The sequence below is a fragment of the Pollachius pollachius genome (genome assembly GCF_949987615.1).
Source record: "Pollachius pollachius genome assembly, chromosome: 19".
In the NCBI taxonomy this organism is placed as follows: Eukaryota; Metazoa; Chordata; class Actinopteri; order Gadiformes; family Gadidae; genus Pollachius; species Pollachius pollachius.
This window is the reverse complement of record NC_136952.1, coordinates 19219974-19241711: the sequence shown is the minus strand read 5'-3', so window position 1 is coordinate 19241711 and position 21738 is coordinate 19219974. Positions and strand designations below refer to the sequence as shown.

At 48.7% G+C, this 21738-nt stretch overlaps 1 protein-coding gene across 1 annotated transcript in view; it reads right to left on the bottom strand.

Annotated features, from left to right (window-relative positions):
• The window catches only part of LOC307090006 (glutamate receptor ionotropic, delta-1-like), a gene marked incomplete at both ends in the record, with an annotated part of 387185 nt that extends 373345 nt beyond the window's left edge, over positions 1-13840 (bottom strand). The window contains one exon of the mRNA XM_079756527.1: positions 13762-13840. Within this exon, the coding sequence (XP_079612653.1) occupies positions 13762-13840 (79 nt within the window). The remainder of the gene's footprint in view (positions 1-13761) is intronic.
• Positions 13841-21738: the final 7898 nt, after the last annotated feature.

Here is a 21738-nt window from a genome sequence, read left to right as displayed (position 1 = left end):
TACATGCACTATATTTCTGTATCTCTAGATGGACAGATGTCATTATTATGTGCTTGACTAAAAGCAAGGCTGTCCAATCCGGCTGTCCTTTGTCCAGTGTCCTGCTTCCATCTGTCCGGTGTCCACACGGTTTTGTATTGTTGGACTCTGGTGCAGCACCATGGACAGCCACCAAGCAGGCTGCTTTCTGTGGGTACCAGTTTGTCTCCAGGAAAACCCAGACAGTGAGGGGTAAGTAGGAGGTACAACATGATATATACTAGAGTTTTCACACACGCTTTGCGCACGCTCAACCTCTAGTTCTAATGAAACCAATGGCAATAATGTGGAAACCCCAGTTGATAATGTAACAAATTTCTGAGCGCATAATATAATAACATTTTGCATATAATTTTACAACGTATAACATTCGTTCACCACAAATTACTCATAAAAGCAGCGCCAACATTTTAATATTTTTGAATCATTCAGCGAACAAAAGGCAACAGGCTGAATATCATTTAGGGGGCCACTCAATGACATGAAGAACCATCATCAACACGCCAACTGAAGTGGTGTGAGAAATACAGACTTTCTACTCCTCATTCACATATAAGGTTATTTACATTTCCTACGGAGAAAATACTACCGCAGGGGTAGTATTATTCAGGAGATTTTCAGGATACAAATGTCCCGATACGTTATTCACACATACGGCCCATCAGGAGAATGTCAGGACTTACACGTGTGTCTGAAAGCAGCTAGTGTGTGAGCATTTCATTACATTATAAGGTTAGTCAATTTATGGTAACAGGGGTAATTGTTCAATGGAAAGTGTAGTATACTATGCATGCCAATGAATTATTAAATAGCTTTTTCTGTTATTCAGGGCTGAAAAGTGCATTGACATTTTAAAATGCAAGGCAACTACTATTTGTTAGTTGAAAATAATAATCATCATTGAGATTAAACATCTTTTCCATTGTCCTGACCAAGACAGGCAGCAATATTAAGTTTGAGCAACAAAGTGTAAAGACATTTCGGGAGGCATTTGAGCAACAAAGATTAGTCTTGTGGTGGACTCTATATACATAATTCACCATACTGTGTTAATGACATCTTTCATTCTGTGTTATACAGACGCTGTCTCTTCACGTGACTTATGTGTTGATATCGGTGCGATGTTTGAATTTAACGGTTTTTATATGACAAAATAAACGACCCGCCGTTGCTTGTCGAGGTGAGTGTCAAAGGGTAGAATGTCGAGGGTCTTAGGTTCAGCACAAAAAAGGCAGCAATGAAGCAAAAATTACTTTGAATCCATTTTAATCCATTTTTTCTTTCAACAACTGAAAATACACAGGCAGCACATGGCATAGCATCCGCCTTCTAGCTTCCCCCCTTTCGGGACTGACACGCCTCCCTTATATCTGCTCGTCAGGTCACCCGAGATTGGTACATACCAATCCATGAAATATCGCCGGGGGTGTTTACATATCAATCAACTAAATATGCATCAAACTGGTCAAAACAAACGTACCTATAATAAATTAAACTACATCAGACCTTAGTTATTATTTTTGCGTGGACACACGCCACTACTTACAAAGTACATGTTCAAATAAAGATAATTGATTTCACGGAGACGCAACGGCGTTTTACCACTCAATACGCAAACCCGCCCCACAATCGCATAATACATCAAATCCTAAACATAATGCAGAAACTTGATTACTCTCGCATGCAAGATAAATGCCCCGGTGCGGCCTCAATACGGACGCGTGAGGACGCGCCAATAGCCGCGTCATCACAGTGAGAAATTGTCTCTTCCCTTGTTTTATCGCAATTTCTACAGTCTATAGAAAGAACTTGCTACCTGGGAGCAGGTGCGTAATTTGCGGGGGGGGGTTAGGGGGGTCATGACACCCCCAAAAATCAGATCCAGCTAATATAACCGCCCCAATATCGTCACACATAATTCAGATTAATATGAAATATTCTGAATGAATAACTTGCTTGTTTTCTTTATCAATTTCATTTGCCTGCAAGATAGTATCATGTTTTAATCATCTGTAATGTACCGACTACTTGGTATTACCCAACCCGTTTTCTCTACCAAACCAAACTATTTTCCGCAGTCGCTGGGATGAATAGTTGGAGAAAGACAGGTTCATGCTAACTGAATGTGGAGATGAAAAGGACACTGAAAGGCAGCCAGACAACAATTCTTGATTGTTGGTCGACACCAGCCAAACGAGAAAAAATCCTGACAAAAAGGAGGTAAATACCCCTATTGTTATACCATGGTCTGTGTGAATACTCGATTCTGATTGGCTGCAGGGTGTGCATTAACGCCTGATATATGGACACCTGCTAGTTTGTAGCTCCAGTCAAATTGTCTGTTCAGCCTTCAAAACGAGAGCTGGTAAATGGAGAAAAATGCACTAAACTGTAATCAGAAAACGTGATTATATGCTATAGACCCTAGAGTATCTGTGGTATAAAGGCTGGGACGAATTTCAAATTATAAAAATGTACACTTTATGTTGAAAGTATAGCCCGTCGCGATTCCCATTGAAACAAATGGCGTGGTGATTCGGTCTTCAAAACGAGAGCTGGTAAATTGTGAAAAATTAATTAAACTGTAATCAGACAACGCGGTTATATGCTAGGTGATTAAAATGCTTCACAACTTTTTGGTGAGGGAACACAAATTCTCCAAAACTGATTAGGATATGCAACCTCTCTCACACCATTTGAACATTACCTGAGATTTTTTTATATATCAGGAGAAGAGGGAAAGAGAGGGAAATGGCCAAGGAGGTGATGAGAGAGAGACAGGTGACCAGAGAAAGAGAGAAGGAGGCGACAGAGGAGGTAGAGAAATTGAATAAGGAGAGAGAGAAGGAGGCGACAGAGGAGGTATAGCATTTGAAGGAGAAAGAGGATGTCAGGTGACCAAAGTGAAGGAGAGAGACAGGCAGCGCAGGAGGCACAGGTGACCAGGTAAGAGACCTTTCACAAAATTGTGCATGCAAACATACACTGTCAGAACGCTGACGTTCTGTGAACTGCTTGCGAATGGTGTCAAGTACCTTATAAAACTCAACTCTGTAGTATTCCATAAGAATTTTAGGACTGAAACCACTTGATTCTCCACTATAGCACTTGGGTGGTTGTCGAACTCTTTGCATTGTTATGGATTTTAAGCGTAAAGAATTCACAACTGTAGATGCCCTCTCAAAAAGTTCTGACTTATCTTGACATTGACATTGCTCATTGTGCCTAGTATTTTGCTTTGAGAGGACTAATGTAAAGCAAGTAATTTGGTTCCTGTGGTTTCCTCACAGAGGGTCACATGATGAGGGCAGCAGGCAAATGAGCAGGTGAGAACACAAGGGAACATAATTTAGCTGTGAATAGTGTTATTGATATGTACAATACATTAATTTAATAGGATTATTATTTCAGAGAGTAACAAGTTTTCATGTCATGTTTAACACAGGATATTGAGCCCCATGTCAGGGGCCAGTCGAACACCGACAACAGGGACAGAGAGGGATTTGATGTTTCAGACATCATCGCCTGCACAAAGCCTGCACAACCTGATCCTAAGTTTGTAATAGTGCAGAAGTGAGATAACTCTGTGTTGTCTTTTCAACAAAAATGGTTCACAACTTTTCCTTGGTTGCATTACAGTGCCACTTTACAAGTGGTCATGTTTTTACTGTGCCAAGGTTTTTTTTGAATCAGTCAACGTTTGCAAGCAAGTGTGACCCTGCCTTTGTGAGTGTAGGCTTTAGAAATTGGAAAAAGGCTATCAAGAAGTTCTCAAAACATGCAAAAAGTCAGTTGCATATCCATGCCCTGAACATCTATGCACAAAAAGGTAACACTGTAGCTTCACAGTTTTCTTCAGCTGTTGCCAAACAACAGGAGGAAGCAAGGCATGGATTGATGAAGATTGTAGGCTCAATCAAATACTTGGCAAGGCTAGCTAGGCAAGGTTTAGCTCTACGAGGTCATGTGGAAGAGAAGGGTAATCTATCCCAACATCTGAAAGATAAGGCAGAAGATGACCCTGCTTTTCAGAAGTGGTTAGAGACACACAAGCAGGATTACACAAGTCCTCTCATTCAAATCTAAATACTAGGCATAATGAGCAAAGACATTTTAAGAGGAATAGCTGACACTATTCGATGCCTCCCAGTCACACAGTTTGCCTTGATTGCTGATGGGACACAAGACATATCAGGTCAAGAACAAGAATCTGTATGTCTTCGTTATGTGGATCATGACTTAAATCCTCATGAGGAATTCATTGGGATGTATTCAGTGCATGAGACTACAGGAGAATCTCTTGCAAATGTAGCATTAGATGTAATCTGCAGACTACATTTGCCATTGTCAGCACTGCGTGGGCAGACGTATGATGGCGCAACGAATATGTCTGGCAAATATTCTGGAACACAGGCTCACATAAGGAAGAAACAACCACTTGCTTTATATGTGCACTGTGGAGCACACTGTGTTAATTTGATAGCACAGAAGGCATGCACAGCTTCTATATTTGTGCGAGATGCCCTTGACTGGGTTCATCAATTAGGAGTTTTGTGTGGACAGTCTGGCAAATTCAAACATATGTTTCATAAGATAGCGATATCTAAACATGGAACCTCAAGTGCCCTGAAACCACTTTGTGAAACTAGGTGGACTGTTAGACACGATGCCATCCTTTCCATTTAAACACAGTATGACTCTATCCTCACTGCCTTGGAGGAAATGGCAGGGACTAACTCTCCCACTGCAGCCACTGCAAATGGTCTCCTTCAGCAGTTTATGAGAGGCAGCACTGCACTTGGTCTTGTGATGGCACAAGCAGTTATTGGAGAGATAGAATGTCTCAACAGGTCTCTTCAGAGAAGGACACAGACTGTTTCTGGTATGCAGGCTGCTGTTTGTAAGGTTCAGTCTACTCTCAATGGCAAGAGGAGTGATGAGGCCTTCCAACACCTTTTTGAGGGGGCATCTACAGTTGTGAATTCTTTAGACTTAGAACCCATAACAATGCCAAGAGTTTGACAACCAACCAAGCACTATAGTGGAGAATCAAGTGGTTTCAGTCGTAAAACTCCTATGGAATACTACAGAGTTGAGTTTTATAAGGTACTTTATAAGGTACTGCTGGAGAACACCTTGCTTTCTGGAAATATTGATCCGGTGGTTCATGACTACCCAGAAGTTAATGCCCAGCTGCTGGAAATCCAGCTACCTATGTTCAAACATAATTACCTGTACAGTTCCCGTGGAGAGGCTACAAACATTCTCAGAGTTGCCAGCAGAGGTGCAAGGCTTATTTACTGAAGTTGAAACTCTGATGAGATTACTGCTTGTGGTACCGGTCTCGTCCTCTGAGGCAGAGAGGAGCTTTAATGCTCTTAGACGATTAAAGAGTTGGTTACGCACAACTATGACACAGCAGAGGCTGAACCATGTTGTGTGTCACATCCATCAGGACAAATTGGACCTCTTAACTGAGAAGTCAGTGTGTACACAGTTCATTTCTTTTACACCGAGACGCAAACAGTTGTTTGGTGCTTTTATTTGAATTGCCCAACAATATCTATAGTCTGCTAGTAGTACTATAGTAGCAGGCAGAATCGACGTCAGTATAGCATCCTGTTACTTTTAGTCAAATACTTGGTATGGTATGTGTGTTAAGTTGCAGCCTAATATGTTGTAACATACCTTAAAATGTGATTTACAGTGATTTACCTTCTTTTGTATTTACATGCTTTTGTTTGGATTTTGTTAGTTTGAACTGATTTCACACCAATATGTGAAATCTGTTTGCTATGTTCAGAACAGAGGTGCAGGCTGCACTCCAGTGTGCCACCCTGTATTGTGTGATGCATTGAGACTTGAATTGTGCATAATACATCTGCTGCATGTAGGTGCCAATACAGTGATGCAATTAATTAATCTTTAAGTTCTTGCATTTATTTTTTCATAAGATAGTGAACACACAAACAAAATCAATTAAGTGGAAGCTGCCACTGTTGGCTAGTGCTTAAACACTGAATTGAACTACTGTGTCATTATGGCATAAATAGTCCAAAAGCAGCCAAAATCAGTAGTATCGCAATGTATTTCTAATACAAGAACGCAAATTGGCATGTTACCTTTTACACAAGAAAGTGATTCAACAAATAAATGAACAAATAAATAAATAAGTTTAGCCGCAAGTTTAACCCCCCCAATAGTAGACCTAAAGTTACGCCCTTGCCTGGGAGAGTTTGTCGACGGCGGAGCCATTATGTTTAAAAACATTACGTCTTACATGGGCGAGTGTCGCTGCGGTGTGTGCGTGTGTGTTCTTACCTCCGCGTGTGTCGATGGCGGAGCCGGTTTGTTTAAAACATAACGTCTTAGCTCGGCGAGTGCGTCTCTGCCTTTGTCTTGACGTACGGTGTATGCACGTGCGTGCGTGTGTGTGTGTGTGTGTGTGTGTGTGTGTGTGTGTGTGTGTGTGTGTGTGTGTGTGTGTGTGTGTGTGTGTGTGTGTGTGTGTGTGTGTGTGTGTGTGTGTGTGTGTGCGTTTCCATGTATGTTCGGGGGGTTTTGGATGAAAGGGGTTTTTGAAGTCCTTGTTTGTTACTAGGTTGAGTGGGGTTAATGCGTTCGGGGTGTTATTTAGTTGTGTGTTGTTCAATGCTTACATGTGTGTCTATCGTTGATGTCATGTTTGTTCATTGGGTGTGTCTCATGCGTTTGTGTGTGGAATAAAAGTAGCCTTCAGTCGTGCGATGTATGGAATGCAGAGCTACAGTTGAGTTAAAACCTGACTGTGTGATTCTTGGTCTACATTGGTGCTACATTGGTGTCAGAAGTGGGATTTATTGGAACCAGGGGATGGAGAAAAACACCTTTCCCGAGTGGGGTTTATCCACGGCGCGTCCTAAGGAGGAGGGCACGGAGGAATAGCCCGGCGCGACAGCGGCGCAATACCACCCAGCGGCCGTTGGCGGTGCCACAGGACCGGCGGCAGCCGACCGCCACCTGGTGGCCAGGCTGCCGGAATTTTCCGGGGCGACGCCACTGGAGCTTTACCTGGCGCAGTTCAAGACCGCCGCGCGGTACTACGGCTGGAGCATGGACGAGTCCGCCTCCCAGCTTGCCCTAGCGTTGGAGGGAACGGCGGTGCAGGCTCTGCTGGACCTGGCCCCAGCAGACCGACGGGACCTCCGGGCCCTGACCCGGGCCTTGGAGAGGCGTTTCGTCCCCGACAGCAGGAAACTACGGCGGAGAGGCCCAGTGAGGGGACCACCGCTCCGGATTCCAACCCCTCTGCGCGGTCGGTGCGCTCTGGTTGGGGGTCCGGGCCCCGCCAGGGGCCTTTACCTCCTCTGCAGGATCGACGGTCGACCCTGCACGGCCTTGGTGGACACTGGTTCGACCATCTCCCTGGTGCGTCCGGGCGTTTTTCCGGGCACCACCGGCGCACTCTTGGGGGGGTGGATGGTGACCAGCGTCCACCCGACGACCGTGACGGGACAGGAGACCGGAATGAGGGGGAGGAAGCGGCTGGCCGTTCGGGTTCCCTCTGCCCGATTCCTGCATTCCCCGCGGCCCAGCGCCCACGCCGTCTTTCCTTCTCAGAGGAAGGAAAGACGGCGGGGCGCTGGCGAACCTGCGGGAGGTTCTAGAGGCCATCCGCCGGGCCGGGTTGCCGCTGAACCCTGCCAAATGTTCCCTTCTGGAAACGTTCTTGGGGCACGTGGTGGACGAGCATGGCACAGCCACTAACCCAGCCAAGGCGGCAGCGGTCTGGGACTGGCCGACCCCCGCCAACGCAGACGAACTGCGGAGGTTTCTGGGCCTGGCGGGGTACTACCGCCGGTTCGTTAAGGACTTTGCTACGGTCGCCAGCCACCTCCACCCCCTAACCGAGGCGGGCCGGCCATATGTCTGGGACAACTCCTGTGCCACGGCCTTCGCCCGACTCCAGGCGGTCCTCACCGAGGCCCCGGTCCTGGCTTACCCCGACGCTGGCCGTCCCTTTATCGTCGACACCGATGCCAGTAACGTGGGGGTCGGTGCGGTCCTCTCCCAGGGGGTGGGAGAAGGGGAACGTCCCGTGGCCTACTTCAGCCGCACTCTCAGTCGGGCGGAGCGCAATTACTGCGTCACCCGACGGGAGCTGTTGGCTGTGGTCCTGGCCGTGCGGCATTTCAGGCCATGGCCATGGCCATGGCAAGCGTTTCCAGATCCGCACGACCATGCGTCCCTCACTTGCCTCCTCAGTTTTAAGAACCCTGAGGGCCATGTGGATCGATGGCTGGAGGTTTTACAGGAGTATAACTTTGAGATCCAGCATCGGGCGGGGCGTCTCCACAGCAACGCCGACGCACTCTCCCGACGGCCCTGTGCAGTCCTGGAGTGTCGCTACTGCCTGCGGCAGGAGGAGAGGGCCCACTAGTCTCCTGTGGTGGCGGCTCTCCAGACAGCTCTCCAGAGCACCGAGGCTCACCGGACCATCGGTGAGGCGGAGGGGTGGCTCCGGCTGACGGCGAGTCGGCGGTCCCAGCACCAACGGGACTGGGTCCGCCACCTGCCGCTGGTCCTGTGGTCCTATCGGACTGCAGTGCAGGAGTCCAGTCACTGCACGCCGGCTGCCCTTATGTTCGGGCGGGAGCTCCGGACACCGGTGGACATTGTGTTCGGGTCCCCGCCCGAGCCTGAGATCGCTGGGGGTGCGGCTATGGACTATTTCCGCAGGCCGAGGGATCGCCTGCCGGTGGTCCACGACTACACCCGCCAGGCTCAGGCTGCCTCAGGGGTGAGGCAGAAGAGGGGCTATGACACTCGCTGCCGGGGACGCGCGTTCACACCCGGGGACAGGGTGTGGGTTTACTGCCCCGTCAGGAAGAGAGCGGTCTGCCCTAAACTACGGAGCCACCGGCAGGGGCCTGGGGAGGTCATCGACAGAGTGTCTGAGGTGGGGTGCCGCCTGCGGACGCCGGGCGCCCCGGGGGGGTGTGGTGGTATTACACCAGGACAGACTCTCGCCGTACCGCCCCCTCGCCCCGGTTGTGGCTGGCGAGGGAGGCAGACCTCCTCGTGGTTCCCGGGGCGGCTCCCTTGCCCATGCCGACTCCCCGGACGGGGCCGTTGGCCCCTGCGGTTGTCGCCCCTGGAGGGGTTCAGCGGCCTACCGGCGGCGCGGAGTCCCTGGACACTTGAAGGACTATGTGTCTGGTGATGGGGTCGTCGGGGATGACTGACCCCTCAGGTGGGAGCTGTGTGGCGACCCCTCCGGGGTCGCTTAGGGGATCCTGGGAGTTAAGTGTTTTCAGTTGATGAAAGGGGTTTTTGAAGTCCTTGTTTGTTACTAGGTTGAGTGGGGTTAATGGGTTCGGGGTGTTATTTAGTTGTGTGTTGTTCAATGCTTACATGTGTGTTTATTGTTGTCGCCACCATCACTGACTGTGTCATGTTTGTTCATTGGGTGTGCTGTTTTCTCATGCGTTTGTGTGTGTGGAATAAAAGTAGCCCGCAGTCGTGCGGTGTATGGGATGCAGAGCTAGAGTTGAGTTAAAACCTGACTCTGTGTACTTCTTGGTCGCCGCTACAATATGCAATATTTGGCCTATATATACATAAATATTATATATAACATGGTATTTGTATTAACTTCTTCCCAAAGTATCTCACAAGGCATACATTTATACCAAGCTATCTGCCAGCACAAACTCTCTCTCTTTCCCTCTTCTCTCTCTCTCTCTTTCTCTCTTTCCCTCTAACGGCCTGTTTCTCTCTCTCTCTCTCCCTCTCTCTCTCTCTCTTTTTCTTTCTCTCTATCTCTCCCCTCTAACGGTCTCTCTGCCCCTCTCTCTCTCTCTCTCTCTCTCTCTCTCTCTCGCTTCCCTGATGCTAACAATAAAAACAATGACACTACTGGTCTTACATTGAATCAATACATTTGAGTGAATTTGCGCACACATTTGTCATTAGGCAATTAATGCAGACAGAAATGCACCTCTAAGCCAATTTAGACAAGAAACAGGCAGACAAATACGCTGCAGACCACAGCAAAAAAGAATGAAGCCCACATTGACACACAATGCAATGCTACATTTCCGTCGCCACAAACGTGAGCCAAAATAATATAGCCCACCTCACTCACGCTTTGTGTGCCTTTTAGATATGCAGACTAGGATTAAAGTCATGTAGCGGAAGGAATGAACCATGGAACAAAGGAGGAAATTAAACATGCAGAAGTGAATCAGCGAGAATAAGCTCCTCCTGGATCCAAACTAAGGGGACTGGTTGGACAGGCTGGATCCCGGTCCACCTCCTCCCCCCAGGCTCCTCCCCCTAGGCTCCTCCCCCCACCTCTTGGCATAAATGCATAAATACATGGGCAGGTCTGGTGGAAAGCTAAAGCTTAGCAGGAGCACAGGAAGGCCCTATCTGCATTTTTGTCTAAGCAGTTACCCCTCTAATTAGGTTCCCCTCTAATTAGGTCCTTCTCCTTTAAGGAGGTTCTATACAGCTTCTCCACTCACCAGGTGCTAAGTGGCTTCCTCTGTAAGTGCTGTGATTGACTTCTCTTCGAAGCAGCTCTGAAAAACGTCCAATGTAGGTCACTTATAATTGGCTTCTCTTTTAAGCAGGTTCAAAATGGCTTCTCCTCTGGTAGGCTTTAATCTAACCAGCTTCTCCTATAAGCGGGTTCTAAGCGGCTTGCTCTCGAATCAGGTTCTAAGCCGCTTCTACTCTAAACAGTGTTGAAAGAGACTTCTCCTGGAAGCAGGTTCTAAGCGGCTCCTTAAGGCTGGTTAGGTCTTTATTTAGCGGCGGGGACAAGAGCAAAGACCCAGCTGTGCCTTTTCTAGCTGCCAGAAACGGAAGATTGGATTCCCACGGTGCTTTCAAAATTTGGGAAAAAATGGATAAACAGGTCCACTCCTCACTGTCCCCATATCCCCACCCCCGTCACAAAATCAACCCCGACTCCCTCCCTAAATCAATTCCTATCAGTCGGCCAGGGCCTCTGTCGGAGATCAAAGCAATCTCTCCTCCTCCACCTCCTCCCAAACAGCCCTGCCGCCTATGACCTGGGGGCCGTTTAGAGTCCGAGGGGCCGGTGGTACACACTTTTAGGTACACACTCCAGGAGTCAGGTTCCTCCTCTCTTCCGCTAACTGTCCTCTCCCCAGCGTCCAGCGGGCCGCCAGGTCGAAGCTGTTGAAGCTAGGGCGGGCAGAGAAGAGGAGGCACGGAGCAGGAGGGAGGAGGAGGGAATGAGCCAGGGTGTCACAGAGGATGATGCGATGGGGGAGGATGAGTGCGAGCGACGGGGAGGCAGGCTCAGGGGAGGAGGGCGAGGGTGACACCAGGGCCACGTCGGATGCTGCCATGTCCATGTGTGATGAGATTAGCAATGTCAAGAGCATCATGATCAAGACCACCGGACTGAAGACCACCAGATTGTAGAACGCCATGATCAAGAACATCCCAGTCAAGACCACCAGATTGAAGGCCATCACAGTCCGGACAACCAGACTGAAGACCATCACAGTCAAGACCACCAGACTGAAGACCATCACAGTCCGGACCACCAGACTGAAGACCATCCCAGTCAAGACCACCAGACTGAAGACCATCACAGACAAGACCACCAGACTGAAGACCATCAGACTGAAGACCACCAGACTGAAGGCCATCACAGACAAGACCACCAGACTGAAGACCATCAGACTGAAGACCACCAGACTGAAGACCATCAGACTGAAGACCACCAGACTGAAGGCCATCAGACTGAAGACCACCAGACTGAAGGCCATCACAGACACGACCACCAGACTGAAGACCATCACAGTCAAGACCATCAGACTGAAGACCACCACACTCCGGACCACCAGACTGAAGACCATCACAGTCAAGACCATCAGGGTATGAACACAGAATCTTTGGTCTTGGACTCAAACCATACTGAACAATCCTCCACTGCAGGTCCATGCAGAGGCAACACATTGCAAGGACTGCAGAACGTTGATGAGAGAAATCAAAATCAATATGATGACAGAGCCCAACTATGTCCAAACTTGCATCAATGGCCGGCTACTAAAATAACCCTAATGAAGCTCCTAGCAGACAGACCTTTCTTCAGCTGCCAACCAGCGCCGAGCTCACCGGAGCTCATTCATTATGGAGCACTACGGCTGAGCCCGACATTCATTCAACATTCATTTTGGTAAAGTTAAGGGGCTCCATCACGCTATTGTGTGTGTGTGTGTGTGTGTCTGTGTGTGTGTCTGTGTGTGTGTGTGTGTGTGTGTGTGTGGTGTGTCTGTGTATAGGTGTATATGTGTGTCTGTGTATGCTTGTTTGTGTGTGTGTGTGTTTGTATGTGACTGTGTGTGTGATCTTTTGGCCTCTTCCGAGGCAGCCTAATGCTGCCTTCGATAGCGTTGATCTGGGATTCATTTCAATTGCAATGTCCCAACAGAAATTTTGGTAATGTCAAACGAATCGATTTTTGTCAACCCCCCCTTACCCCCTTCCAAAGTCGATGGCTCCTCTCCAAACAGAGGAGGACGGCTGCCGCATCACATCATCTCGGGCATCGTAGACACACTTGGGCCAATCTGTGCAAAAATCGGCCAGCTGATAGGAGCATTGGTGTCTTTATAGCTATACTTCTATATAGCTGCATTGCTTTATTTAATTCCGTTTGGACTTGGCTATACAGCAGAACGGACGACACTGGAAATAAATAAAAATACTCAGCATAAAGCAAAATATTTCATAAAGCAACATATTTCATTTGGCTCCTTTTATTTCCAATTGAGTCTTTATAGGGTCGGTTGCCAGTGTTTTTCTTAAGGACAAACAGTTGGCTTTTGTCCGGTTTGTCATTTCTTACTATGGCCGAACTGATTAACATGTTGCTCACGTCCAATTCAAAGTTCAGCCTTATAGATGAGCGAGGGAGCGAGGGAGCGAGAGAGAGAGAGAGAGAGAGAGAGAGAGAGAGAGAGAGAGAGAGAGAGAGAGAGAGAGAGAGAGAGAGGACGAGTGGAGGAGGGGGAACGAATTAGTCTCCAAACACCCACGTCGAGCTGGTTTCCCGTCTCCATTCCCGTTGTGTTGGCGTTATATTATTACATATTATATATTATTCATATTATGTACTATTCTCGGGTCCGGGATGAGGGGTTACTCTGTGTTGCACTGCCGCAAGTTCATCAGCAATCCGCCTGATGTGCGTCTCCTTTTCTGAGACGGATCGGAGTTATCGTTCGCCACACTTTGCGATGACTTTCTACGGCGCGCAGCATCGATTATTATCATTGGCTGTGTGTGTTCGTGTTAAAGTGCATGCGCGCGCGCGTGCATGCACGTGTGCGTGTGTGTGCGCGCGTGTGCGTGCATGTGTGCGTGTATGTGTGTGTGTGCGTGCGTGTGTGTGAATATACCGACACGGTGTGTGTGCGCGCATAGGCGCCAGGATGCAACAGTCGCTCAACATTGCGCTGGCATTGATGAGGGCTTCTAACGGTGAGATGCAATGGACGTTGCGCTCCAAACTAATGTCAACACGTCCACTAAATTCACTGATCGGGCTTTTCTCTTCTCCATCTCAGGACTGCATCGACACCTGCAGAGCGGCTTGTCTCGTCAGATAAAACGCAGCGGAGTTGAATCGTGCTGCCCTGCGTCTCATTCTCCCGGAGCCCCTCACACGACCACCCATCTCCGAGCTCGCTCCCTTACCGATGTGGATGATGGAGTCCGCGTCCACCGTGTTGCTCTGCAGTATCCAAAGGGAGAGACTCAACACGAGCAGCTCCATCTCCGCTCCTCCGCGGCGCCTCGGCGTCCGGCGGTCAGATCCACAATAAACCGCGCTGCGTAAAAGGCGATAGAAACGCTTCAGGTATCCTCTAGTCCAGGGAAGACAAAGTACGATAGGCTGGAGGGCTATGGGAAGGTTTTAGAAATCCAAAACAAGCGCAGAGGGAGGCAAATACAAGTAGATCACCGAGCGGAGCGCTTCTCCTCCGCTGTACCAGCGATAGCGCGGAGTCTGACTGAGAAGGAGGACCTCTCTCTCTCTCTCTCTCTCTCTCTCTCTCTCTCTCTCTCTCTCTCTCTCTCTCTCTCTCTCTCAATTCCTCAACCCACGTGACTGCAGAGCCTCTATGTTGCGCTCTGAGGTCGGACCGGAGGAGAGCCAAAGCACGGGGAGATTGAGGGACGGGACGGGGCTCGCGCTGCTCCTGGCGGCACCGGTCCCGGGCGGACGGTGGACGACCTCGCGGCGGTGCGGACTCCGAACCCGGGGAGACGTTCGCGCCTTTCGAAGGGATCTCGCCCCGACTCGTGACGCGCGGGATGGACTTTTTAGATTTTACCAATGTAAATGTATCAATGTATATTAATATGTATTGTAGCCCTAGATCATTAAAAGTGTAGCCGATGCTGTGCCATGGACGGATGCTTAAGACCTTCGTCTGGAGTTGTATGTCATGTTACCAAACTTGTCATCATCAGAATAAATGCGGTATCGTTTCGGCGTCTGGACCGAGCGGAGAGCTGCGCCCGATAGACCGCGAGCACACCGTGGTGCGTTGTAACGCGGATGGCCGTCCGCGGGGGGAACCAGCTGTTGGCCGCGGCTCTGATCCAATGACATTCCGGTGTTCAGAGAGAGATGGCAGAGAGCTGCGGGCTAGTTTAAGATCATCTCCTCGACTCCTTCTCAAGAAAAGGGGGAAACTCAGCAGGTGGGTTTGGCCAGGGGATGTGACCCCAGCTTGGTCGTGTGTGTGCGCGCGTGCGTGCGTGCGTGCGTGTGTGTGTGTGCGTGCGTGTGTGTGTGTGTGCGTGTGTGTGTGTGTGTGTGAGTGTGTGTTTATGACTATTTTTTTTCCAGCCAACCAACATATGAAGTTTCATGTTCAGGGGTTTGACTGCGGTTGTAGTCGTTGGTAATTATGTGAAACAGTTGAAGTCATGTGATTGGATGTTGACCTGATGATGGATGAGCTTCTCAGATGGTCCCTGGTTCGAGGCCCCTGTGGGCCCTCAGACAGAGGGAGCTGTCTGGAGAACCTGAACCTTCTGTCTCCAGAGGACCACTCGGCGGCTTAATAGTCTTAATCTTACAATTAAAGGATATTTCTTTCGAATGAATAAGATTCAGAAATGCCTTTTAATTGTTTGGCTAAGTCTATGTATATCGCGAGAGGATTCAGCACCCCCTCCCCCCACCTTCAGCACCGGGCGTTGGACCCCCTTCAGCACCGGGAGGGGGACAGCTCCCCCCACCCCACTCCATATCACAGGTTGGCGGACGCCGAACAACCACTTGTGTCTGACTTGTGTTTCATGATAAATGTAAATATGCTAATAAAGAAGCAGCAGTTGTGCTTTGAACTGACAGACACCCGTGTCAAGGAGCCGGTGTGGATTATTTCACGTGAATAAGAGACCTGGTGGCCCCGGGTTCAACGGGAAGAACTTACGGCGACTCGCTGTGAGACGCAGTGGTGGAGACAGGGCGCCCCCATTTAGCCCTGTGGTGGGAAGCGGTACTGCAGCCTGAGAGAGCGCGCGAGAGAGAGAGAGAGAGAGAGAGAGAGAGAGAGAGAGACTACAGAGAAGAAAATGAGGGAAAGAGGGAATAACGGAGTTGACAGTGGCAAAAATAGACAGAACCAATCACATAAAGAGGGTTAAGAACAAAGAGAGAGAGAGAGAGAGAGAGAGAGAGAGGGGATAGGGAGAGAGAGGGGGATAGGGAGAGAGAGAGTGAGAGAAGGCATTAATGTTGGTTTTGCAGGGAAAACATGGCCAGTATCTTGAGATGTATACCTAGAAAACCCAAAACACTCTACATGTAAATAGGAACCCATCGAGGCCCTCAGCGGGACGCATAAGTTCCTTTCAATCTGCTTACAAACGACTGCTCGGCCTGATCCATTGACCAAACCTGGTGGCTGTTGCCACGGCAACAGAAATGTGGTTTCACTCCAAATTAACCAAACAATCAAACCATATTGCTATGTTATTCTATTATATGTGAGCTCACCTGTTCCAGCAGCAAGGTGCAGTGTGGTCCGTGACGTCACACTGCCTCGAGTGAAACACACTCAATCACTGAAGACTGCTGTCTTCAGGCCTCTTCAGGCCTAGGTTACATTATTCATCGGAGGATGCTGAATGTAAACTTTTTGACGCGTCAACAAAAAAATGCAATCTAAAAGCTATTAAGCTTAGGCTATAAGTGATTAGAATAAGTCTGTGTTGCCGTGGTAAACCCCTTCCTTTAACCACGGCGCACGTGGCTCCACGGGGTGAGTGTCAGTCCGGCTGGTCTCTTGGCTGCTGGGCTTCAGAACAGCATCTTTATTCACGTGGGTGACATTTCCTTCAGACGTTAAGGGTTAAAACATCCTTATATTCCGCCCGGCGGGTCAAGGCTGCAGAGACGCGTGTGTAAACAAGCCGGTCTCTTGGCAGACAGCCTGCCAATGCAGTACAATTTAAACCTTATCAATACTAACACAAATATATGGGAGTCGTTCTTGGCTGTTTCTGACTCCCCCCTTAATGTCCTAATTCCCCTATCTCCCCCCCCTTCCATTTCTCATTCTCTCTCATTTACACACACACACAAACACACACACACACACACACACACACCCCTAATCTGTAACACATTATCGCATTGTCTGGAGAGTCCATTACTTCTTCTCTGGTGCGTTTTACCTACAGGCCCACCATGACGTGGGTCCTCCGCCTCCCTGGAACCGCCAGGCGGGGGGTGTCAGCGCACACGGCCCCCCAAAACATGGGTGGGGCCGTGCGAGCGCATGGGAGCATGTAGAAAGACTTGAATCGACGAGGTCCCATGAACGCATTAAAGAGCCGGAGCGTCATCCGTCCGTCAGACACGGTGACGTGGGACGCTGCGCGCTCTCACAGCGTCGCGGCAACTGTCAACAGGAGGGGCGGGGTGGATGATGAGGGCGGGATGGTTGATGAGGGCGGGATGGTTGATGAGGGTGGGTGGTTGATTAGGGCAGGATCAATAACGAGGGGGGGATGGATGATGAAGGCGGGCTGGTTGATGAGGGCGGGGCAACGACATCAAGAGAGAGATGTAAAATCATTTATGTTGTCACCCACTCTTGGTAGGAGTGATGGTGGTGTGTGATGCCGTGTGTATGCGTGTGTATTTGTCTGTTTGTGTGTGTGTGTGCGTGTGTGTGTGTGTGTGTGTGTGTGTGCGTGTGCGTTTGCGTTTGTGATATCTCTTAAGAATGCACCATTATGTTGAGGGTCGGAACGATGGAGAGGTCACTATAGGGGAAGAAAAGTTTGGTTGTTTGTGGATCCAGCTCTAGTCAGTGTCCGTACTCACAGAGACGATCCGTGAGGACCGCAGAAATAATGAAGTTGACCTTTACATTTACAATGACATTTAGGGCATTAAGCAGATGCTTTAATCCAAAGCGATTTACAATTAGTACATTTGCCATAAGAAGTGAAACAATACATCGCTGTCGTTGAGGTGTTGAGGAGGTGCTCGTACGCATTTCAGGTGACATAATGACGACGTTCTCTCCCTGGGGAATCTTTTATTTTCTCGCTGCGCTTGTCTACATATGTGCTTGTTCCCTTTTCTTCTGTGTGATATTCGTTTTCTCTCTGCTGTCAGAAATAGATCTGTGACATCCCCGAGTCTAGAAGGTGACTTAGCTGCTGCGCCCCTTAGATGCGCGTTGGGTGGATGGGAAACGGTGTGAAGACATGCAGTTTGCACCACAGCATCAGGATCGTCTCTTAAAGGGATCAACATGGCGACAGACAAGAGCCTGGGCACTGCGTTATGCGGCGGGGAAAAGAAATCGCAAGAATCCCGACAACACCAATAACGTCCAATAAAAATATCCGGATTCATGGATATGCTAATTTTTGATATGCCCAGTGCCCCAGCCAATCCACCTCTTCTCTGTTGTGTAAATTGGTAAATTCATTTGAATTTTAATTAGACCGTTAGACTCCGATTTGATAGGTCTTATGTATGACAGCAGAGATTGTGCCAAACTTTTTAGTAGTCAACCTCAGGAATGCCCTTGAGCTGGAACCATGGTTTTGCCATCCTCCACAAAGGAGACGGTGAGATTTATAAGTAACATTTACATGCACAGAAATTCCATATTTTTGAACCAACCCAAACACGATAAACATGATGAAACAACAATTAATATGGATGGAAGAAGACAGTCAAAGAAAAGTCCTTTGGTTTCTGGTGGAATCCAGAAAGGTCAAAGGTCAAAATGAACAAACCACTTTGAGTCCACATTCCGGGCCCCTGATTGCGTGGTCATAAAGTGTGTGTCACAGCAGAGTTGAACGACAGGAATCAAGTCGTTTTTTTTAAAGGAAATATAACTATGTTTAATAAACTGAAACACATCCCAACAAACATGAAGCACAAATCTAAACATTTGTTTTTCTGACAAACATCACACCTTCTGCTGCCTAAACCGAGACGTGATGGTGAATATTTCAGAGGGAACAGCATGCTGTCCGAAGGGTTCCCTGGAGCGGCCATGTTGTCAGTCCCCTCCCATTCGGCCCTGAGGTCTTTCTGACAGCGAGAAGCACCGACAGGGGGGTACACAGAGGCAGCATCTAATGGTGGTGGGAGTGTGTTGCTACAAGTTTGCTTGTGTGGGTGTTGTTTGTGCAATTGCATGTGTGTGTGTGTACATTCATGTGGTTTTGAGTGTGACTGCATGAGTTTGTTTGTGTGTGTGTGTGTGTGTGTGTGTGTGTGAGTCTGTGCACGTTTACAGGCGCACACGTTTGTGCATCTAGTGCCCATGCATAGAGATCAAATGTCGAGCTCCCAGCCCATGTGTATGAGTATGCGTTATTATGAGAGTATGTGCGTTTGTTTTTCCTTGTTTCTCTCTGTAGAACCGAGCCGCCCAACAGCCAGTTCAGCAACGTCAGATGAGAGCCAATAGCAACAGAGCTCTCCTTCCTCCTCCAATAGGCCTTCATTACAGACACAGAGCACGGGACAGTCGGACTAGAGAAGCTTTCATAACCCGGTTCATAGTAATGAAGCTTCCTTGGTGGATTTGTTCACATCATTTTCTGGCACTATTTTACATTTCTTCGGGTCTTTCAGCCAAAGCCTTGGCCTACATAAAGCAGGTTCTCCCCTGCCCTGACCTTTTCAACAGGCGGCATGGAAGCCTACTTGACGTTTGAAATAAATATATTCTAAGTCTATGTGGCTTATAACTAAAAACCCTATGTGGACACGAGGGCATCGCCGTGCTAAGAGGTCGACATTTCATCTTTATTCATCTGGGATTTTATTTTCCATCCTGTTGTCACCGCGGCCGTCAGCAACAAGTCTGCACTCCTACTGTTATAGGAATTGAACCCTGAACAATTTGGATTCCCCATCAACCCCACGGCTGTGTTCATAACCGTCTCGTTAACCCTGGAATGCATTGTATGTGAAGAAGAGATATATTTTAAATTGAAGAGAGAGACAGAGAGAGAGAGAGAGAGAGAGAGAGAGAGAGAGAGAGAGAGAGAGAGAGAGAAGGTAAGCAAAAACCTTGCTGAGTTGTATCTGGATGCCTTCTCGACGTAGAAATAATGACATACAAGGACAGCCCCCAAAATGAAACCCCAGCAGACACACCCTGCCCTGCCCTCCTTGGTTTACCCTCGTCTTCTCTAGACCATTCCCCTCCTCTTGCATCTTTCTCTTATCTTACCAACCTCTCTCCTCTTCCTCCAGCAATCTCTTCCCTGACTCCGCTCCATTCTCTCCTCCTCGCTGCCTCCTTTCTCCTCTCCTCCAGTGCTCCCCTCATCGCCCCCTCCCCTCCTCATCTCTCCCCCTCTCCCAGAGAAGAGCTGAGAATGGATGCGATCCTGTGTTCGTCCCCTCTCTGTGCCAGGCCCTAATGGAACCTGTTTCCTGCATCCAGCGTTCTCCTCAGGGCACTTGACATGGGCACGTGCTTTGGCAGCCCCACTGTTTTCTGTGATTAATCACCCCATTATGTATCTTTCTCTCTCTCTCTCGCTCCCCAAGTTTCAGTGAGGTCCAGCCCCCCACTGCAGTCCTCTCAATCACAACCAACTTACCCACGTCTGTTTTACTACTTTAATATTTATTTGTTTTAATCCTTGGGTCTCTTCTGGGCTTGGGCCGGCCGGACAACGGACCTGGGAGTGAGTGTGAAATATGAAGAGGGAAAGGAGAAATACATTGCAGTGGTAGGATGAATCACAACTCATTTGCAGGAGCACAAACAATAGATGATAGTAATGTAAGAAATGGAAAGAAAAATAGTGAAGATTGTTTTCTGAATAATATTTGCGATTAATTACATTGCATGAGAGAGAGAGATAGAAAGAGAAAGATGGAGAGAGAGAGGTAGTTATAACGGTTAAATGTAACCACACTGGCACCTAGGGGTCAGAAAATAGTTTTGGAACATCCAAACCCTCCCATTCCCTCACACAGACACACAGACACACACACACAGACACACATGCTTTTTAAGCGGACAGAGCAAAAGGGGTGGATATCATACCGGAGATGAGAAAAATCGTGTGAGTCATTTTATTCCAACGCCTCAAGAATCATGAAATAAATTTGTATGAGTGATGCCCTGAACGCACTCCAGTACACAAATGAGTCGTTTTTATATGCGGTTGTTTGTTACGGTACAACCCAGTGGATCAGCGGACATGACAGCGTCGGTTGAAGGGGGGTTTTAGTCGGAGGAAGTGGCTCTTTTCATTCGTTAAATAAACACAGCCGGTTTGTTTGGGTTAGGCTTAGGTACACATCAGGTTCAGGGAGGGAGAGGCAGTACAGTCTGGTTGAGAGTGTTTGACTCCTAGTCAAAAGGTCCTGGGGTCTGTGGTCCAAAACCTGTAGGCATCCTTGAGCAACTGTGCCCATGCATCCTCCATGAAGACATGCATCTATATACCTTTTGGATAAAAGGTTTTCAGAATGACGAAAAAGTAAATAGCAGTTGCAAACATTTCAGAGTTCTGTACGGTAGGAGTGTAACGGCACATTTGATTTCACCCAAGGCTGAATTAAAAGTACATTGTAGCAGGTCCACAAATGCACAAAGGCGAGCAGGCAGGGTTGCTGTCCCTCAGCGGGAGGTTTCTTTTATTGTTTTTAAACGAGAACACAAAACTTGAAAACGGTAACGAAAAAAGGGGTTCGTTCCCACAATGTCTATCTCGGGCTGGACTCGTGTGGGTTCCCTCGTGCGGGATCTCGGGGGTCCGTACTCCGGGTTTTCCTTCTCTTACTATAACAGAAAGCAGGCACAGAAGTACACCCTCCCTGATTGACCTGAGTGCAGACACCTGCTCACCACCAGGTCCAATCCCCCCGGCCAATCCCGTGTGCTCCCAACCTGTCCATACTCCCCCTGCAGGCCAGACGTCGCACGTCCCCCCACACGTCCCCACCGCCCGACACAGGCCGGGGTCACATCCGGCCGCCGACTCACTCCCCGCCCCCGGAGCAGGAGAGGAAGTCTGCCAGGGCCATTTGTGCCCCAGGCCTGTGCACGACCCGAAAGTTGAAGGGCTGCAACGCGAGGTACCACCGGGTGATCCTCGCGTTGACGTCCTTCATGCGTTGGAGCCACTGGAGGGGGGCGTGGTCGGAGT